Source organism: Lepisma saccharinum, chromosome 4 (assembly GCF_977018435.1).
Source record: "Lepisma saccharinum chromosome 4, izLepSacc3.1, whole genome shotgun sequence".
Classification (NCBI taxonomy): domain Eukaryota; kingdom Metazoa; phylum Arthropoda; class Insecta; order Zygentoma; family Lepismatidae; genus Lepisma; species Lepisma saccharinum.
The window spans coordinates 108430419-108453017 of record NC_139232.1 but is presented as its reverse complement, the minus strand read 5'-3'; the positions used below and the strand labels follow the sequence as shown (position 1 = coordinate 108453017).

The 22599-nt window shown below is 37.1% G+C and overlaps 1 protein-coding gene across 1 annotated transcript; it reads right to left on the bottom strand.

The window, feature by feature from the left end:
* Positions 1–10902: 10902 nt before the first annotated feature.
* LOC145987317 (enhancer of rudimentary homolog) lies at positions 10903–22174 on the bottom strand. The gene is made up of 4 exons (XM_083121839.1): positions 22035–22174; positions 14446–14533; positions 13240–13360; positions 10903–11574 (listed from the first exon to the last, which is right to left on the bottom strand). Exons 1-4 carry the CDS (start codon positions 22035–22037, stop codon positions 11475–11477), a joined length of 312 nt encoding a protein of 103 aa, XP_082977965.1. The 5' UTR covers positions 22038–22174; the 3' UTR covers positions 10903–11474.
* Between the last annotated feature and the right edge of the window lie 425 nt (positions 22175–22599).

Below are 22599 nucleotides of genomic sequence, written 5' to 3'. Positions count from 1 at the left end.
ACTGAAAATTGCTAAATCATTTCCCGAAGTCTGGATCTGGAAGGGAATTTTTCCCCCCAATCCTGATACGACATTATACGGAATCCCATACACCCTAATAAATAACAAAATCAATTTAGTGTCTTTGTTATGTTGCTAGTGTAACATATGATATAATTATAAAGATTAGTGAGAATTCTAGGTTCTATATTTTCACAGGGGGGCAAAGCATGCTCTCAGGGGGGGCAGTTGCCCTCCCTCTAGCTACGGGCCTGTGTTTGACACCTGTTCTTCATAGAATTAAACAGTTTCTGACATGTTTCAGAGCTTATCTTATTCCACTTGGCTTGCACAACGGTTTTCAACTCGTTTGGACTTGATGCCTGCTTTATGGACTCGCCTCTTCAAAATTGCCCATAAATGCTCAATGGGATTTAAGTCTGGACTTTGAGCTGGTGTTTGTAGTAGTTTGGGCACATTCCACATTAGCCAATTCATGTTAACCTTCCCCTAATGCTTACTGTCATTGTCTTGTTGGAATCTGTAGATAGGCAGCATGTCCATTTTTTGGGCACTCTGCTTTACATTGTTCTTCAATATGTCCAACATATGCATCCATGATACAATCAATAAACTGGATGATACCAACACCCTCGGACGACACACAACCCCAAATCATTAATGACCCATCACCGTGTTTAACTGTTGGAACTGTGTTAATGTGATCATTGTCTTTATTTGATTTTCTCCAGACCCTATTTATCCCATCTGACCCATATATATTAATCTTGGACTCATCTGACCATACGACACAATCCCAAAATTCCTGGTCCTTGTGGATATGCTCTTTTGCGAATGAAAGTCTATTCCTGTGATTCACCTTATTTACGTACGGCCTCTTTCGTGGTATTCTGCCATGATATCCATGCTTCCACAAGGCACATCGGATAGTTTGATCGGACATCATCTTGCCAGCAACATTTTCTACTAACGGTCGTAACTGAGGGACACTTAGTCGGGGGTTATCTCGCACCCTTTTTAAAATAAAGCGTTCATCACGTTTATTCAAACGTCTCTCTTTTGGTTTTCTCGGCCCATTCTGTGTTGAACCTTCCTCTCTAAATTTCCTTACTATGTATTGAACTGTGGAGTGTGATTTATTGACTGTTTGTCCAATTTTTCTTAACAAATAACTTGCAAATGAACTTAGATGCATGATAATAATTTCACTATTTTTCAGATAATTTGTACAAAGAGTGGGCATGGGAACCCATTAACATTTGCAGTTTAATTAAAGATGGTAAAACTGTTAAGTAACATGCATCAAATATGCAGTCATTAGCACAATATGCAACAAAAATTATTTTCATTTTACTTATCTAAATATTTTGGGGTACCTCCGAGGATTGCCAAATTGTCAAAATAAAAATACAGGACAAAATCCAAATAATAATTTGAAAATAAGGGACAACATTGCAAAAAGCGTAAATAGCCCTACTCAGAGACCTGCACAAGACCCGGAGAAAACCCGTCTGCGAGGAGGCGCGCCTACAATAATATGCAACACGCACATCAAGCCCAGGTGTTCGACATCGCGCAAGCGAGCTTCACGTCACAGTGTTGCACAGGCTTCGATGCCTGCCAGGTTTTTCTATTACCCGGGTCTTAAGAAGACCCGTGAGACTCGATGTAGTTCTTGCAGGTAGACGGCGAGCACTACTGTCAGTGTTGCCAACGGCCATTATATTTCACTACGCATGGAAATATTTGAATTTCTGCTAGGCGCAGGTGCCTTGAGGTTGTAGAATCATTGGCGTAGCAAGGGGTGAGCGAAGTGGGCGACCACCCTGGGCCTCGCGCATATAGGGGCCTCGCGTCCTATGAGGTTGATACGAAAAACGTAATAAATGGAAGTGAGAAAGATAGAAAAGGCTAATTTTTGTGGGCAATAAAATTAAGACCTTTTAAACTGGCTTTATATTCTAGTTTAACGTTATAATTTGAATGAATACGTCAAATCAGAGGCGGGCGGGAGCTCTAAGGCTAAGGGGCCCCGAAAAAGTCAAAATAATTCTCATTCCTCATGTGAAACATCAACGCAAAAATTGCTTGGACAATTTTATCCATTTTTCTTCTGTGTCGTGACCTTGCATAGCCTACCCGATTTTAATATGTTAATGGTAAAGCACCTCAAACTGCCACGGAGCAAAGTATGGGGCATTTAAATGCTTCTGGTATTTTAAACTCAAGAAAGGTATGGATAATATTAGCAGTTCTTCCTTCGTTCCTACAACTTCAGACGCAGCTATTGCCCTCTGTAACGGGCACGAAGATGATTTATCTTCCGAATTTCCTGATCAAGTTCTATGTTTCAGGAATGTGCTTAAATCTGAAATCAAGTGCTTTAGGAAAGTTTCTTCTCCTTGATAGCTCTACACTAACTTCCAGTGTTCTCTGTATCCTGTACCGCCTTCTGTTTGGGGGAAGGGATAAGTAAGTATTTGTATTTTCTTCTTTTGAATACATAAATGTCAAAGAAAGATATGTTGTAATATGTGAAAATTCAGAGTTAGAGCATCGATTTGTATAGTTATTAATGTAAGTGCAGCCACAACCAGCCATTCTAAGTAATTACGTAAATTTCCTGGAAGAAGCTGACTGTACTTGAGGGACCCAAGTTTATTTCTTGCGGACGCGTACTTTACGATTTTGTTACGCCACTGCGTCAAATATTTAATATTACAAGAACATTAAGACGTAACAACAAAATGAGATTCACAGTTATTATTATCATCTAAGTCCTAAAATTCAAAGTTAACTGGTACAATTTATGTGCAACAAAGTCAAAATTGCTAATTAAAAAAAAAGTCAAAATTGCTAATTTACAAAAAGTCAAATTAGCTGTATCAGTTGATTACACCAAACATTTCACATTTATTGTGCAAATGACTATCGTTTTAAGATTTGCTGATGTTGAAACCGATTGTGTAGAAGAGCTTGTAGGTAGATACATTGGGCCCCTAGACAGGATTGTGATTTAGCGCACTCCCTTCCCCCCCGCTCTATCAAGCACTGACATTTTATGTGCGTCTTTCGATATTTTCTACTTAAGCCATGGTTTGTGACATTTACATCCTACAAACTTCGAAATGAGGAAACAAAGAACGACTCATTAAATAATATATAGGTTATATTTCAAGATTCTTACTTTGTATTTCTGATTTTTTTAAAAAAAGTTTAGCACACTTAAGGATATTTCAGTTATCTTACTGCCTAAAGAACATCTTAAAAAACGTACTATTACTACTACTACTTTGGTTAATGAAAATTCCAGCAGCGTGTTACTGTAGCTCTGCCAAGTGTAAATTTCTCTGTCGCGTACTATTAAATATAATTTTCGTCAGAAATTAATTATTATTGTAGGTTATTATATAAATATGATAATTTGCTGACGTTTCCTTGATGACTGTGTATCGATTTACATTGATATTTCAAACTTAAAGAACGATGGGGCCTTGCATTCAAATCTCGCCCAGGACCTCGCGATATGTTGCTAAGCCACTGCACCTAAGATTTTGTAACTTCTCAAATTAGTGTCATTATTATGTCAAACCAACTACCACATAATTTCTAAATTTGTTTCGATGGTCTTGAAATAGGTTTGTGTGTCTTGTTCATTTTATGTCACCTTTCTGGTCTTGAAATCGTAAATCTTCTGTCGGTTTCATTTTTACGTTGTTTGTTTGTTGAAATGTGTAAATAGCATTGCCTGTTATTTGCACCCGTGTGAAAATACAAGCTAACAATTATATTTTGTATCGTATTACTATCAATGCGGTCTGAGAACAAGATAACTAGCAACAACACTAGCGAACGACGATTTGTTGAAAGAGATGACAATATTCAAAAACCTTTTATAATGCAAATTCTGATTTCATGTTCCATTTTATGGACCATCGTGCCTTAGTGTTCAGGGGGGGGGGATCTTCAGCAACTAATTCGGATATTGAATTGGCAAAATTACACCAGAGAGAAAATCTGTTTGATTGATTGATTCATTTATTTGGTCACTTTATGCACAATAAGGCTAATCGGGACTGGACCTATAGTTTAAAGTGGGATCCGAACCATCATGTGCTTCCACCGGGTATCGAACCTGGTACCCTTTGATTACAAGGCGACGACGCTACCACTGCGCCATAGGGGAGCACCCCCAAAAAAGTATAATGTAGAACAACCACCAGTCACACAAAGTTCCAAAGTATTTACGATGGCACTTTTTGCGAAACTTGGTTCGTACTCCTGTACAGGTGTTATCAGTGGCAGCAATTAGGGGCGGGGCCGAGAGAGTGAAGTTGCCCCCTCCCCACTTTTTGCTACTTTTGCACCACGCTAACCTCATGTAAAAAGGGAAATTAAATTATCCTTGCCCCCCCCCCCCCCCGTACATTTGCACTTTGGCCCTCTAGTTTTGGAACCCAATCGCCGCCACTGGGTGTGAGCGATACAAATGTTTTCTAGCAAGGAATAAATGTCTGCAATTTCAAATTGATAAAAGTGATGAACATTTTAAGTGCTCCTAGAACAGTTTAGAATCTAAAAGTTGGCAACGGTGACTGCGTGACTCATGTATCTGGAGACGGTGCAAAACCGGAATGAGCGTTCGCTGAAGATAAGCGAGCTTCGTCTTGCAAGGCCTTCCAGTTACCCGTGGGCTTTCGATGCTTGACGGGTCAAAACCCAGGTATATAGTTTTACTCGCCCGCCCGACCAACCAGGCGGGCCTAGTAAGCGATTCTGGCAGTTGTGCAGCCCTCTGGCCCTACTCACCTTTCCATCTTCAGAACAGTTCTTCCTTATGAAAAAACTACTGATGGATGTCTTGTGTTCCATTCCTAGATTATGCTGCATAAAATAGCTACAACCATAGTGTGCTATTGAAAATTCTTTGTTGCATTATTTTCAACCTGCTTTATATTTATTACCACTATCCTTCACCCTTAGGTGAAAATCATCTTCATGCAACGTGGCTTGCAAAATACTATATACACAGTTGTTTGATTTCTATATCAGAAGTTTATCTTAGGTGTACCACTTTGAACAGAGCTTTACAACAGCACTAGAGTGCTACAAGCTATGGCTTCTTGCTCAAGCATCTAACAGTTCACACGGACGAAGCTAGATAGAATACGGTATTTATAGCTTCTTTACAGGCAAAACGTATCTGCTCAAAGCCCAGTAGTTCACATATTTCTCTGTGATAGTTGGCCCTTAAATATTGATCATGAAGTGAAAGACGCAGTGAAATTGAAACTTAAGATAACATAGTCATCATATCAAAGTTAAAATGTATTTTAGTTTATCTTACCAATCAGGGGCTCCGACTTGCCACAATTATTGGGGGAGGGGGCTCTGATCACTGAAATAAATTAATGAATGACTCACTGTCCCTTTTTTAAGTTTTGGCTTCAGTGTTCGGAATCTCATAAAATAATAATCACTAAATGTGGATTTCTTCAGCATGATTCTCTTGTTGCAATGTTTTGTTTCTTTCAAAAGAAGTTGATTGAAAAACAAATGCTTTTGACATTTTCGTGCTATCCTACACCAATAATATTCTTTTAGTTTGATGGATAATGTAAAACAGAAAATTGTTCAGATGACAAGAGGAATGCCAGGCCATCAATTGCAGTGACAGAAGAAAACATAGCTCTTGCCTAGTAATACATTGCAGGTCTTCAAGACCTGAACTTACCAATCTGAATCCACAAAGCAAACCATCTCTGATGCAAAAATGTGGGGAAACAGGGGTGGCACGATGGGGTGCTTGAGTGCCCCTTAATTTTTTTTCCGCACCCCCTACGTTCAACTGAAAACACTAACATTAGTATGTAATATTATGTCATGTCATCATACCGAGCGCCGAATGTTAGGTACTGAAGTAAGACCGTTAGTATTGTATGCAACAGGCAAGCACTGAAAGAGGTGTCGATATACATACATTTCTGCATTGGCAGCAACCTCTATAAAGATCAGGGGCCGTTTTCTTCTTTCGTCAGCATTGTTGTTATGATTTTTATTTCTTTTGTTTAAGTGGTCTGTTCATGGCTTTTGATAATTGCCTATAGCTTAATGTGTTACGTTTCCTTTTTCTTTTTGCATTGTTGATAAACGGTTTATTTTCTGCCTTCTTGTTCTTCCTTGCACTGGATAAAGAATTTCACCAGGTCATGTTCGGGAACTTATTTAATGAGAGTTGTAACATGAATGGTAGTTTTCTTGTTAATACGTTCTATGTACTGTATTTGTTGCACGTAACATGTCTAGTAAACGTACCATTTCAAGCTTTTTCAAAAACTGTTAGGAAGAGGCCCAATGTACAGTTCGTTGTTGGGGATAGTGCAGCAGAAGGGATTTTAAAGATGACACACTTGCTGTGCTCTTCGCGTTTTGTCCTGTGGTAGACAGAAGTTATAATGTACTATGTATTTTGTACCAACCATTGGTTACATTGAAAAGGTTCAAAAACTGTGTTTTAAGGGCAAGATGATTTTATTTTGTATTTCACTACATAGTTTAATATGACTGCAAAGTGCATCTGAATGTTTACACTGTATGACCACTTTCTTGGAGTATAATGCTTAATACATATCATCATGGACATCCAGGGGGAGGGCAAGGGGGGTAGACAGCTTCCCTGGAAAATGAATGTTAATCAGTGGTGACGATTATGGATGCAGTTGCCCCCAGCTATTTGCTATTTTTGCTCCCACACCCCCAGATGAATAATCCTGGTACTGCCGCTGCCCCCCCCCCCAAAAAAGGCTTCTTTGTATACAACGCTGCCTACCTCATGGGGTTTTAGAGCTTCAGAACTAAAGCCTAAAAACTAGTTTACATGGAATTTTTCACACATACCATCACCTACATGAATATCTGGAAGATTATGAGTCAAAGTTAACAGACCATCACCCCAGAACCCACAATTCACAACCTACAACTTGTTTAATTTTCCTTAGTGAAGGAGAATTTCAAATGATGCAGATTCATAACAACCTGGTTTAAATTCAATCTAAAAGATGAAAGCTTCTAATTATGTGTGCAAAGGGTGAAAAATAAAAATATTTATACACACTGAAAAATTTTACTACTAAATTCGTTGACCCTCTACAGTGGGATGCACAAATATTGCTCGACAAATTGCCCATGACAATTTTCATTCAATTTTCTCTTGCATCGTATGTGTTTTTAAGGACTGGATTATTGCATATGATGGTGCAAATTCTAAAAGTTCTTACTGGGTAAAACAAAGAAAGAACATGGTGATACACAATTTTCATGTTAATACTTGTGCATCCCACGCTACAGAACAGAAAATAGTCAAGGAGACTTCTTCTTGAGTACATCTATGACAGATCAGGAGTTGGCTTGATGAATTTGAATTTATAATTTTGGGTGCATCAGCACTTAGGCTATTTTGCACCCATCACATTATATGGGGTCCAGCCCCTTACCATAAATAAAAAAACATAATTGCAATGACATGTTACTCAAATATTAAAAAAATTCTGACTTTCGTTAAAAGATGAGGCTGCAAAGAGGCACTCAGCACACATAAGGACAAAAAACAGGACAACACACACAATTATACTGGCCATAGGGCCAGTTGCCAGAGCCTCGTTGGTTTGCAAAAGGGTCATTCCATGTCAAATCATCCAGAATTTTGTGAAAATGTCACCCACCATCTCCGATTTTGATGAAATTCAGTATACTTATAGAACTTTTCATGCTGATTACAAAAATGACAACTTTTTTGAGATTGGTCAAGGGGTTCAGAAATTACGCGATTTTAAAAATCTCCCTGTACGCCACATGCGGCTCCACTTTGAATGACACGCATTAGGCTATAAATGAAAGTATCTTCTCTCAGGTTTGCCGTAGAAACTTCAAGTTTGATTTCTTTTGCTCAGGATAGTGTAAGCTTTCATTTAAATAAGGTTTCTGAGCAGTGTATCAATAATCATGTATTTTATGTATAGTTTCATGTATTTTTTTAGAAAAATAAATGACTAACTTCAAGAGCAAATTTCGTGCAATGCCCCCCCTTCAATTTCACCCAAATTTTATATACAGGTAGCTGAGAGTGGGTACTAATGCTTGATGGAAAAATTGGGAAGCACGGTTCAGACAGGGTGATAAAAAAATTATTTGCATTAAAAGATAATCTTATTAAAAATACTTACGTATTTAGCACAAAGTCTGAAGTACAATATGTTTTGAGGTATAATATTCAAAATTTCTGTTCACTATGTGTGAAGGTAAGCATAGGCGTAACCTGGTGGGAGCAAAGGGAATCATTTTCCCTATCCAAAATTTATAGATTAATTAAAACCTACAAGTTAAATATTTTTGTGAACCTTCTGGCACTTGAGGAACATACAAAAATAGTCATATTATTGTGATTTTTCAAATGTATTTAGCAAATAATCTTTGAGACTATTTTTATGGGACTGAAAAATTTGATTCTCTCAACCAAAGATAATTCCCAAGTTCCCATGAAGATAGTAACAAAAAATACTTACTGGATTGTACTCTATGCATTGCCAAAATTTCATGCACTATAAATTGTGCCGTTCACATTTTCTGATCCCAATTGTAAAAAAATATATATCTACCTTCTCTGGATGCTACGTAAAAGGATTTTCTTGGAATTGCCGGCCTTTCAAGGAAGCTATGCTTTGTTGCATGCTAACTTCATCCAGGCTTTACTTCAATTCATATCTACTTGTATGTGAAAACTTCAGTGTTTTAGGTGGACTGTCGAGCTAGGAAACAGTCATCCTTGAAGGAGTGGATCTTTGGATTTTGTTGAACTTGGAATGGAGGAGAAAGAAATAGGTGCAAGTGGAATCAATGACACCATATTCAAAATACCGTGTTCAGCATTCACATGATTTCTTAATTAAAATAGTTTAAGCAAAGTTGATTCTGTGTTTCATCATTTATTTGCAGTAGTAATGTATGTATATGAAGACATACGGATTATGCACTAGAAACACAATTTGTAATTTTTACACAAATCAATGATCATTAACTGTAAGTTTCTTTCACGTTAACTGTAAAGTAACTCAGTTACTTTCAAAGTACCAGTAACTGTAACAGAGTTACTTTTTAAATGAGTAACTGAAACTCTGTTACTTGTAAAAAGTAACTTACCGAACACTGTAAATAACCTGTAGCCTAAGTTCAAAACAGTGCATACTTAATCTTCCTGGTGCTGTTGTATAGTACTTTGCGATCGCTGACACATTGTACTGCGGGTTGTTATCATTTCACCTTACGTGATTAATAAGAAATTTATGCCTCTAATACTATTTCTATGGAATTGGTACTTCATTGCTGAACTTGTTACTTGATACTGTTGATGTCTATACACGTCTTCTAAGTGTTCCAACTAGCCCATCACAAGGAGATTTTCTGTGGTATGTGGCAAGAAAAGCTCCATTTGGAAAAACTTCAATCAGCACAAATGTGTTAATTCTTACTTCATATTATGTATCTCCGGGAAGAGTATAAAAAAAATTTCCACATTAAGATAAAATGCACAAAAAGAAGAATGTTCTCGAAGAAAATTTGCTAAGTTTGGGAATGCTAATGACTATGATTATAATTGTTTTAAAAAATTGAAGACAGTTGAAACTAACTTAGAGAGAGTGGAACTTCGATTTTACATTGTTCAGGGGACCAAGCTGAAAAACTTAGAATGCGAGAAAATGTAAAACCGCGGAAAATTTGCTATGTTGGGACCACCAATAATGGATGTAAAATGCAGGGAAATGTAAAATCGAGGAACTTGCAATCGGGGTTCCACTGCAATTATTATTTGTAGGTTTTATTAATCTATAAATTTTGGATAGGAAAAATGATTCCCTTTGCCCCCACCAGGTTACGCCTATGCTTACCTTCACACATAGTGAACAGAAATTTTGAATATTATACCTCAAAACATATTGTACTTCAGACTTTGTGCTAAATACGTAAGTATTTTTAATAAGATTATCTTTTAATGCAAATAATTTTTTTATCACCCTGTCTCTGAACCGCCCATCCCAATTTTTCCATCAAGCATTAGTACCCACTCTCAGCTACCTGTATATAAAATTTGGGTGAAATTTGCTCTTGAAGTTAGTCATTTATTTTTCTAAAAAAATACATGAAACTATACATAAAATACATGATTATTGATACACTGCTCAGAAACCTTATTTAAATGAAAGCTTACACTATCCTGAGCAAAAGAAATCAAACTTGAAGTTTCTACGGCAAACCTGAGAGAAGATACTTTCATTTATAGCCTAATGCGTGTCATTCAAAGTGGAGCCGCATGTGGCGTACAGGGAGATTTTTAAAATCGCGTAATTTCTGAACCCCTTGACCAATCTCAAAAAAGTTGTCATTTTTGTAATCAGCATGAAAAGTTCTATAAGTATACCGAATTTCATCAAAATCGGAGATGATGGGTGACATGGCCTGGATGATATGACGTGGAATGACCCAAAAAGCAGTCCAGGGCGTACTATGTGGAAATGAGGTTGACTTGGCTTGATGAGGTTTCACAATTACCCAACAGGGAAGGATTTGTAGGAAAGTATAGAATGATCTGCATCAAAAGCTTGTGAACTTTATCTTGGCAGATACAAAACAAAAAAGACGCCTGGGTTACAATATAATTGACATGGTCAGTGAAGGGTTAATAATGGTAATGGGAATGAACTCATGCCCTGCCTGGGATTAGAACCCCACAACTTTGAAGATCAAGAATCGCTCATTCAACACTCACTCTCTCAGCACACTTCAATAAGTACATCATGTCTTGTATTCTCCATAAAGAAAGGAAAACATTACAAAATAATACTCCAAGGATATTATAAAGTGTTAAATTTAATGCAAATTAAGAAATAAAATATAAACTAAAGTGCCACAGCCTTACACCTATTGAAAAAACAAGTTCTTCCATGGTCACTTGAATGAATTACAATCTCACATTTTTTTTCAGTCTAGATACACTGATTACTTCTTTAAGCTGTATTTTTTTTTGCAGCTGTCAACATACAGCAGTTGGGATATATCAAAATTATACAACAGAAACACAAGTCAATGATCTTTAACTCTATAAACTAGACATTTACACATAACAATGATGTACAAAAAAAGAAAGGTATTGTAAGATTGTATGTCTGGTATTTCTTTTCAACCTATTATACGATAAAAGGCTGACATTAACTAAAAAAAGCATGCAATAAACAACCAACCTCCCTCCACATGGAAGAACAGGTATGTTTGTTCATTGCACGCTTTCCCCGTGCAATCCAAGAGATCATAAACAAACCCTTACATACAACATACACTTATGCAGTCTGCTGATATTGATTCACTCTCACATGTATTGTCTCAAGATGCTTCAAAATGCACTTTTTGAACTGTATTCACATGTATCACGGCACACGTGCAGCTTGTCTCCTCAATAAGATATAGATCTTCTCTTTGATCCAATCTTTGTTGTATGGGACGTATGTATGAGTGCTTTTTTGATATCTGAAAGTAACAAAATAAAGAAATAATTATTTAAAAAATTAATAAGAGGTGTATTCAGAAAGTAAGTTCTATTACGATTAAAAAAAAATGCAGAATGTGTTTCCTTGCTCCCTTCTGGACACGTGGCAGGAAGAGTGGGATGAGGTAACGGGGAACGTCATCACACCCACCATTGTTTCTTTGTACTGCCCCAAGATGATGTTAGTTCAATTAGATTTTGAATTTGATACAGCCATCTTACCGATGGTAATTTGCTGCAATGGCTGGACCCTCCCTCCATGTGTTGGATTGTAAATGTTCGGCATATTCTTATCGAATGTGCCAATTTTACTTTCTTCAGAAAAAGTTTTAATCTTCCCATGTTCATCATCCATGTTGGGAGACAATGATAGTGCCTTAACAAATGTTTTCAGCCTCGTACACTGACTCCAAGGAAGTTTTTAATCTATCCTTACCTTTCTAATGTGTTGTGGACGTCCTGTGTAGGTCACTTTACACACCCTTTTTTCAACTTTAAGGTGCGGGATTTAGATAACAGGATTCTTCTTCATACATTTTGAAGGGTGGAAAATGGCCATATCTGCAGATGCACCCAAAAATGTTAATTCCTTCCTTTATTCATATTCTCGCAATTTTACTATGGCCAGAACCATTTAAACCATAAACTACTTCTCAACACTTCTCAACCACTGCTAAATCACTTGTCAGACTGGGACACATATTTGGAACAATCATATCATTGATTGAATACAATGGAACATTTTGCAGTGCCCTTGTAAGCTAGTCATGGCACACACTTTGGGAACCACTGCCTTAATACATTTGTGACAAATATGTGTGTTATTTTTTCATAAGCCTATTGAGCATAATTTCTGAATATTTTTGCATAATAATGTATATTCATGGTGACTTTCAATAGGGGTGTGCAGGATCCTGAAATGTCAGTCAGAAATTGACTTCCAAATTTTTCATGATTCTGTACAGTTGAGAAATTTAGAATGGTTCAACAGTAAAATTGCTAAATCACAGTTTCCTGCAGTCAGAAATTTCTTCGGAATGGTAGTACTCATTCCAGAAATGCAATAAACAATCACCCCAAGAAGAAGAAGTATGCCAAATTCAAAACTTTCAGTGTCTCGAACTCCTGAACACGTTTCATCCCAAAATAAAAGCCAAACTCCATTATATGCCTTTTTACTTGCCTATTTGGGCAGTTTATTAGTGCCTAGATCTCTGGGCTTTATGCACAAAGCATCAAAATCTGTCAATTAAAAAAAAATGACTTCATTCTCAAGGTCTAGCCCATTCCCATTACAAGTAAAATGATATGGCAGAAACAAAAGAAGTTAAACCTAAAATTCCAATTCCCAACAGACACACACTCCCATGATTGTTGTGGAAATTGTGCAGCATACAGAAGTGTGATGTTATTAATCTTTCAAATTTGTGAAGATGCAACACAGAACTGAACTAGACGTATGACAGCTTATAGTACACAGAGAACATAGCATTGGCATTCTGTCCAATGTTCTACCACTGAGCTATCAAGCCAACTTCTGCCACTCTCTCCCAAGCAACTTCAACAACTTAGGTTGGCATGGTGGCATAGTACTGAGAGCACTGGCAGTGTGTGCCACATAAGAAAACAAAGAATGCAAGACTTACACTAAACATGAAAGATCAGCAAGCTCATCTATGAAGTCAAACAACTGGCTAATATCATATGTAATATTAGGAGTGTTAGGGTTCTGCCGTTTCAAGTGCTCCTCATAGGTTCGGCAAACACCTGAAATAAACAGACAATTTTAATGCTCATATTATTTCCAACTGTCTATATTTTTCATTTAAATATAGGGTAAGTTGAAAGAATTGTTACACTTTCAGAATTATAACACCATTAAGCCTTGTTTCCATGATTATGAAAAAATAAATATGCTGACCAAGGCAATAATTTATTTTATTAAAAACATAAACTAAACGTAACGTTTCAACCTTCTAGCCCTGTTTTTGTATCTTGTTACTTTTGTACTTGATACAGAGTCTGAAGAAGACCTTGCTAGAAGGTTGAAACGTTACGTTTAGTTTATGTTTTTAATAAAATAAATTACTGCCTTGGTCAGCATATTTATTTTTTTATTTTCAGAATGACATGGCTCATGCCCACATATTGACCTAAATGCCTATTGTGTCCTTGCAATCAGATTCATAGGCTTTCAGAATTCATGTCACACATTCATGGTTTTTAGTTAACTGTAATGATTGTCATCAATTCTCAATTTATCCGGTACAGTAGTGTATTGTAATGATATATATGACATTCCAAGCAAAGCATTTGGGAACCATTAAGGCCTGTACAGCCTCAGGACCTCCATGATGGCATAGTGGTAGCGTCGTCGCACTCTAATCAATTAGTCCTGGGTTTGATACCCGGTGAAGACATGTAGTGACTCAGATCCCACTTTAAACTAGGTCCAGTCCCGATTAGCCTTACTGTGAAGGTCCACGTAAAGTGGAAAATTCAAGCACTATATATTGAGACCACTTTTACAATATTAATTATTTGAGTATTATAAGCTTTAATGAGCTATTTCATTTTACAAGTTTTCTCATGCAAATATATACTGACAGACAAAATATTTGTTCTAACATTGAAAAGTGAATTGTGCCTCTCCTAAGCATTGCCACTGCACTCATTTGCATATTCTCACTGATTTTCAGCCTCCTGCAAAACTTGTATGAATAGTATTCAACAAAAAAGGATTTGACCACAAAGGGTTGCCACATTAACAAATTGATTACATTGCTATTGCATTTACTGTTTAGAATGTTTAGTGAAAATCCTATGCATAAGTTAATGAGAATAGAGCTTACCTTCCATACATTCATTCACAGTTTCATAATCAGAGTAAGTTCGTGTTTCTGCCTTCAGCCCTGGTTGAAACAGAAGGATGGTGTGGGACTGCAAGAAAAATTTAAAGTATGTTCACATAGCTAATTTGACATTTTTAGATCAAAATATTGTTTAAGTTATGTCATGCCGGATATTTTTGTAAACACTGTCTTGTGTATACAATTTGCATTCAATACTTGACTTTTGTTACGACAGATCTGGTTTGGTCCTTATAGCATTATAATTCTGCTCATACATGTTTACACAAATATGTCAGATCGTCTATATTTGTGGCATTACTCTTTATACTTTTTGCCCATGTTAGAATTGTTAGGTTTGTTTGCTTTAGTATTTCCATACTCTCAATCTTCAACAGGGTGTCTATTATTTTGTGAAAACAAAATTCCCCGACTTTTCCAGGTTTTCCAGACCAAGTCATTACGGCAATTAATGTACATGAACATGTATGTACAGTAGCAGCGATTAGGGGAGTGTGTGTGGGGGGGATTGTCCCCCTACTTTTTGCCCCACCAGTATGGTCTCTTAATGCTATCCCTCATCTACCAAGAACAAATTAACTGTCCTTGCCCCAACCCCAAAGTTTTGGCAATCAGTCAAAGGTGATACATGTAAGAAAATGAGAGCACTTACATGAAAATTCACACTTAAGTTTAAAACTGTAAACTGTAGTACATCAGATTAATCTGTTCACTACAAAGCATACTTTATCCTCTTGTACCTGTATATTTATGGGAATTTCATTATCACATTACGTGAAATTATTGATGGCCTCCCTTCACCTCTTATAGCCATCCGATCCACCCACACATTACAAAATAATTGTTTTACCAATTTTTTGGAGTTAATTTATTTCCATAACAATTCAGTAGTCACAAGGAAAATAATATACATGTTTATAAACTGAATGTAATTTTGTAAAATAGTTTTCTTCCCTTAAAATAAATGCACAATTTGAATACGGGGGTCACTATTTATATTTTGAGCCTAACAATGAAAAAACAGGAATTTGGCATTGAAAACTGCTTTATTGTTTTTCGAAGTATTCTCCTTTATGGTCAATACAATTTTGCATTCGTTCGAACCATTTCTCAAAGCAGTTTTTCCAATCTTCTTTGAGACACCTCCATAATAAAATGGTTTTGAACGCATCAACGGCATCTTCCGCCGACGAAAATCGTTGTCCACGCAATTTATTCTTGACATTCGGGAACAAGAAGAAGTCATTGGGTGCCAAATCAGGACTGTACGGCGGATGATCCATCAATTCGATTTTTTGACTGTTCATAAAGTCGGTTGTTAGACGAGATGTGTGACAGCTGGCATTGTCTTGATGAAGAATGATCCGACGGTGTTTGTTTGTTTTCCGTATTTGACCGAAGACCTCTGGCAAACAAATTGTTGTGTACCATTCAGAGTTGACCGTTCTACGTTCCTCTAAAGGCACAGTTGACACATGACCAGTTTTCTCGAAAAAACAGGCGACCATTTGTTTCGATGTGCTTCGAGCGCGAACAACTTTTGTTGGATTAGGTTCATCTTGAAACACCCATACAGTCGACTGCTGTTTACGATCCGGCTCATATGCATATATCCATGATTCGTCACCTGTTACAATCTTATATACGTCTTTTGAAGCACCACGATTGTATTTATTGAGCATTTGTTTGCACCAATTGACGCGAGTGTCTTTTTGAGTTTTTGTCAAATTGTGTGGGATCCAACGAGAACATACCTTTCTCACAGCTAAATGATCATGTAATATTTTATATATGCTGGTAGAACTAATGCCTATGGTTGCCTCAATCTCACAGTATGTCACATGACGATCTTGCAGTATTAGGTTTTGCACAGCACCAATGTTTTCTCGAACAACAACTGATTATGGACGACCTTCACGAATCTCGTCGGTGAGCGAATGGCGGCCACGATTAAATTCGTTATACCAGCGTTTCACAGTGGCAAAGGATGGGGCTTCATCGCCAAATGTGGAAGTAAGTTGATCGATGCACTCTTGTCTTGATAATCCACGTCGAAAATCGTAAAAAATCATCGCACGAAAATGTTCACGAGTTAATTTCATTTTATTGTTGTCGTGCAATCTCCAAGGCAACATAAACAACACAAATCAAGCTATTGACAAAACATTTGAAGTACGTTATGGTCAATAATGCCAGACGATTCCGTGCAAACGTCAAATCGCGCCTAACTTCAATCAGTGTTGCCAAGGCTCAAAATATAAATAGTGACCCTCGTACTTTAAATGGTTTTCTAACATATAGAATTGGAGTTCATTAACATGTGAAAGTTTCAAAAGAACACATTAAGATATTAAGACATTAAGAACAAGATAATTTGGCTATGCACAGTGCCTTACATGTACAGTAAAGTAAACTTCAAGTAGGGTGTTCCCTATATTCTGATATACTGTACAGGGCTCTACTTGTGAGGTAGTTTTTGATTGCCTTCGTTTTCCTATTTTGGGGAGTTGTGGATTTAATGTCATTTGGCAGTTTATTATAGAAAGTTATTCCGGCATTTACAGTTTCATTTGCCTTACAAAGCAATACACTGTACTCAGCTACGAAAACAAATTAAGGTGCCTGAGAAGACGGTATATATTTACAATACCGGAAGTATCTGCGATTTGGGTATGATTTTACAATACCGGACCCTTGTCCATATTTCGCATACTGACTAATTTAGGGCTCCTAATCACGAATCTGCAGTTAAAATTTGGCACTCTCGTGTGGAACTTTGAAAATAACGTGTAGAAGGTTGTGATTTTACAATACCAAAAAAGGCATAATTTCGTTAATAATTCTAATACTCACTAATTATGGAGTCCTGATGATGTATCTGCAGTTAAGATTTCGTGGTCACGTATAGAAATTTTAAATTAACGTGTAGAAGTTGTAAAATAGCTTTGTGAAACATAAACAACAAAGAAGCCATGTTTACTCACGTGAACAAGTGACGTTCGCAACCCGCTACGTTGCGTTCAGAAGGTTGCTAAAGTGTTGTGCGATAAGTGAGACCCGTTATTGTTACGTTGTGTTCAGTACATAAGAAGGTTGATAAAGTATTGTGCGATAAGTGATACCTTCAGTTCGTCAGTTGTTCATGTGAGGAAGATGGTGTATTTTGAAAGAAGGAAGTAATATCCATTTTTCTGTAAGTTTTGCTTTGGAAAAAGCCATTTCCTCTCCAATTTTCTTCATATTTGGCATACTTACTAATTGAGGCCTGCTAATGACGAATCTGAAGTTAAAATTTGTCGGAAACGTCTAGAAATTGCAAAATAATTGCGAACCATTGACGCTAGCCCCACGAACCTTTGACGTGTGGTTAGGTTAGACAAACATAGTTAAAATTTCGTGTCGTGGTAGTATCAGGATCTAGAAATTGCAAAATAATTGCGAACCATAGACGCTAGCCCACAAACCATTGACGTGTGGTTAGGTTATGTTAGGCAAACATAGTTAAATTTTGGGGTCGTAGTAATATCAAGAATATATATTTTGTTCTTTAAGTATTCGAAACACAAAATCTTGCAATAAATAATGAGCAATTGTGCATTGTCGGTTGCGATCACTGACCCCCTTATTTTGCAAGCTCCACACATGAGCGCCAAATTTTAACTTCAGATTCGTGATTAGGAGCCCTAAATTAGTGAGTATGCGAAATAGGATTGAAATTAGAGAAGGGTCCGGTATTGTAAAATCACTCCGAGATTTGTTTGAAATTCGGTATACTTACTAATTTTGGCCTCCTAATCACGAATGTGCAGTTAAAATTTGGCGCTCACGTCTAGAAATTGCAAAATTATGTGCACTTATTAACGGTATGATTGTCGAGAGACTATTATGGTAGCCATATTTAATGATGTGGACAAATGAAGTTTGTTATTCGTTACGCTGTCTACAGCGTTGCCACATTGTAACTTGTCACTTAGAGATCATTGATCGTGGAAGAATGGAGGAGAAAAGGAATTAAAATATCGTTAATGTGGTGCAGTTATTGAAATGGAGTATGGAAAATGATGGATTTGGTTTGATCAAGAAGTTGATGGATTTCGGTGATCTACCGAAGGAAGGGAGTTACAAGTGTCCACGTTTTACAATTATGCAAAGACAATACAGCAATTGATAAGTATGGATGGAAGTGTTGGAAGAAGGTGAAGTACAATAAGAAGAAATCAAAGCCATGCAATTAATCTGTTTCACTACGGAAAGGAACTTTCTTCGGAAGGTCCAAGTTGACCTTGTTGCAAGTATGTATTTTTGTACGACTGTGGGTTGCAAATTGTGATTTCAATATCAAATGTGAGGAGGGTGACATATCTTACAAAACAGGTGTTGACTGGGGTTTGTTCTGTAGGGAGGTAGTAGAACATTACTTTTACAAGGAACGTCAGAAGATTGGAGGTGTGGGAAAGATTGTACAAATAGACGAATCAAAGTTTGGAAGAAGAAAATACCATCGTGGACATCGAGTGGAAGGACAATGGGTATTCGGAGGCATCGAAAGAGGAAGTGGGCGATGTGTTTTGGTGCATGTAGAGAAAAGAGATGCAGAAACTTTAATATCAGTAATTAAGGAATGGATTTTGCCCAGAACAACCATCATTTCGGACTGTTGGAAAGCATACGATCAGCTTAAGAATGAGGCTACCAGCACCTACAGGTGAATCACAGCATCAATTTCGTCGATTAAGAGACTGCAGCGCATACGAACAGTATAGAGTCCACACGGAGGAAGGCTAAAGTAACTCTAAATGATTTTGGAACCAAGAAAATTTTTTACTCTGGTTACCTTGGCAAATATATGTTCATGAAAAGGTGCTTTCAATTACGAACGGAACGGACTTTTTGAAACTTGCTGGAATATTGTACAATCTCATAACCTGCGAGGAGAATAGCGACAGTGACGATGAGAATATGGAGGGAGAAGAGGTTGTGGAATGCGGCTTCGAATAAAGGTAAGTTTGGCAACGGTGTGGCTGCTACTGTTGTGTAAAAAGTTACCAAATACATGGAGCGTTCATTTGCATGTGAGAAAATGGCATCTTGGATAATGTGATAAAAATGTTTGCACGACGAATCATTCATGGTAAGGTTAGTAAAAATTAAGGGTCATATCCAATTTGTTTGAAATTCGGTATACTTAGTAATTTTGGCCTCCTAATCACGAATCTGCAGTTAAAATTTGGGTACTATTATAGTATAAGGGAAACACCTATAAATCATATTTTTCACTTTGCTACTATTTTGGAATGCGGAACATTTCCTGAGGTGAAATAATGCATTTCTAACTAAGATAATGTCGATTTCTTACATTTACGAGTACTTACTGTTACTTGTTATTTCGATTCTGTACACATTATGGCGGGCGATAGCGTAATGGTTCAGGGCACGTTGTGCGAGTGTTTTGCCGATTTATGCAGTGTTGCAACCTCGTTCACCAGAAAATACCTACTTTCGTGCACGGATTTGAAATTATGCCAATACGTTGCAAACCATTGACGTAAGCCTCACAAACCATTGACGTTAGCCCCAAAAACCATTTTCCGTAAGGTTAGGCAAGCATAGTTTAAAAAAAAAATACTCGACACGTCATGTTCTAGTGAAAACACGGCGAGGCTGAAACACTGACTATGGGGTTGCGTCATCTTAACACACCGAACATTGTACTCTCGTGCAGAAAGCAAATGGTGGCAGCAGAAACAGCGTGTCAGAGATTTTCACTGAAAACATGTTTTTGCATTAAAATGAATCAAAACTCGATTCACAAACTTTCACAACACTACAGAAAATGATTTCCGTAAGTACTTTCTCCTGTAAATTTGAAGAAATCAGTTTCCCTTATACTATAATGTTACCAAAATTTGGGCCTGACATGTAGAAATTGCAAGAAAACAGATTGAATTTTCGCAATCGTTCTCTGTATTGAAAGTATGGGAACGATATTTGTCATGTAAAATTGACGCAATTACGGGAAAACCATTGACGGATAGCCACACTCACCATTCCGGTAAGGTTAGGTTAGGCAAACATAGTTAAAATTTGAGATCTGAAAACGATGCACGGGTGCACACACCATTGACGGATAGCCCCAAGAATTATTCATGGTCAGGTTAGGCAAGCATAGTTAAAATTCGAGGTCGTGGCTATATCGTTTTTTAAGTATTTGAAACAGAAAATTTTCCGGTATATAATGAGCAATTGCGCCGATCGCGGACCATTCATTTTCGTTTATTTTGCAATTTCTACACGAGAGCGGCAAATTGTAACTGCAGATTCGTGATTAGGAGGCCAAAATTAGTGAGTATGCCAAATTTCAAACAAATTGGAAAAACTTCCGGTATTGTAAATTCGCTCCGAGAAGGCAATTTGACTAATATTTCTAAAAAAAATTGGGTAAATGTCTGTTATATCGGAGACACATTTCTATCGGATATTTTCAGTTTTAAATGGTTCGTACTTACCAATTGTGTATTGCGGAACATAGTTGAAGGTGCCATTATGCTTTTTACATGAAAATAACTTCGATTTTCCACATTACGAGTAATTCTTTTGGGACCTTTCTGCCGTTGCGGAGCATAGAATATTTCCCGCACAGCTGTAGATCATCACGCGTCGTGCTTGCGTTTTGTCGATTTGGAGTGGGCATGCAGTGTTGCAACCTTCTTAACCGAAAAATACCTACCTTCGTGTTCATTATGTCATCACAAACCATTGACGGATAGCGCCAAAAACCATTCACGATAGCCCCAAAAACCATTGACGGATAGCCCCAAAAACCATCCATGATAGCCCCAAAAACCATTCACGTTAGCCCCAAAAACCATTCACGTTAGCCCCACAAACCATTTCCGGCAAGGTTAGGTTAGGTTAGGTAAGCATAGTTCAAAAAATAAAAATAAAAAAAATTCTGGTAAAAAAAGGAACGTTTGGAAACACTTCTTCCTCTCGCGAGACCGCGTAACTTTCAACACTCGCGCCATCTGCTGGTTCATAATGGAAACAATGGCATAATGTTGTCGCTTCGCACAAAAGGCTACTTTTATACATCAAAAGTGCTTATTTTCTGTTGTGCAGCATTCCATAGTGACAAAATACCTCCACGAAGTTTGATAAATGCAACAGAAACTCATTTCCGTAAGTAGTTTCTCTTGTAAATTTGAAGGAAAGTGTCTCCGATATAACAGACATTTACCAAAAATTGTTTTACTGTTCATACATATTTGATTAAAAGAAAGAATATGCGAGTATCGTTAGAATACAATTAATGAAAATTGCATTAGGATATTAGAGATATAATTTTTTTAATCCATTGAATTGTTTGGTGAATAAATTATAAAATGCTGCCAATTTCATTTAAGAATACTATTGTTAATTCCATATTAAATCTCCAACATGCTATGGCAAATTGTACTCATAACGCATGACAATGGCTGAAGAACTCGGATACTTTCAATCATCGCACAAATAATACATTATCACTAACAAATCATGGTAACTAGACCAAATATCAATGGAAAACTTATTACCATTTCTGAATAGTTATATACTTTGACGGAAAACAATCCACCACAATAAAGGTAATACAAATACGAAGTGCCACACAAAACACTTTCCACAAAAAAACAACCAGCAACACACAAACCAACCACAGACTAACTCCACACATTGCTACCTCGCTCGAATCCCGATTGTTCAGTACCACAGACTAGAAATGTATTTTGTACTTTGGGACGGGTGCATATCAATACGAGTCAAATTGTCGATTTCAAGGATTGAAATTGTATGTTACTTAAAATGCTTATTCTGCTGCATTATTAGCTTTTTGTTACAATTCTCGACCTTAAATTACGCAAAGCCAAATGACTTAGCATGGCAATGGACAATTTGCCTGTGCATTGCATAAGAGAACTGCTGTTTTTACAAAAAATAATGAATATTGTTCAACCTAGTGATATTGATTATGATATCTAAGTCAAATTAATAGGCTACGACTCAAATCCAAACGGGTTTTGTCATGGTTCTATGCTGTGATGGTACCAGAGGGGGGGGGGGGGAGGACGTGAGGGAAATGGTAGATCAATATTTGGTCAA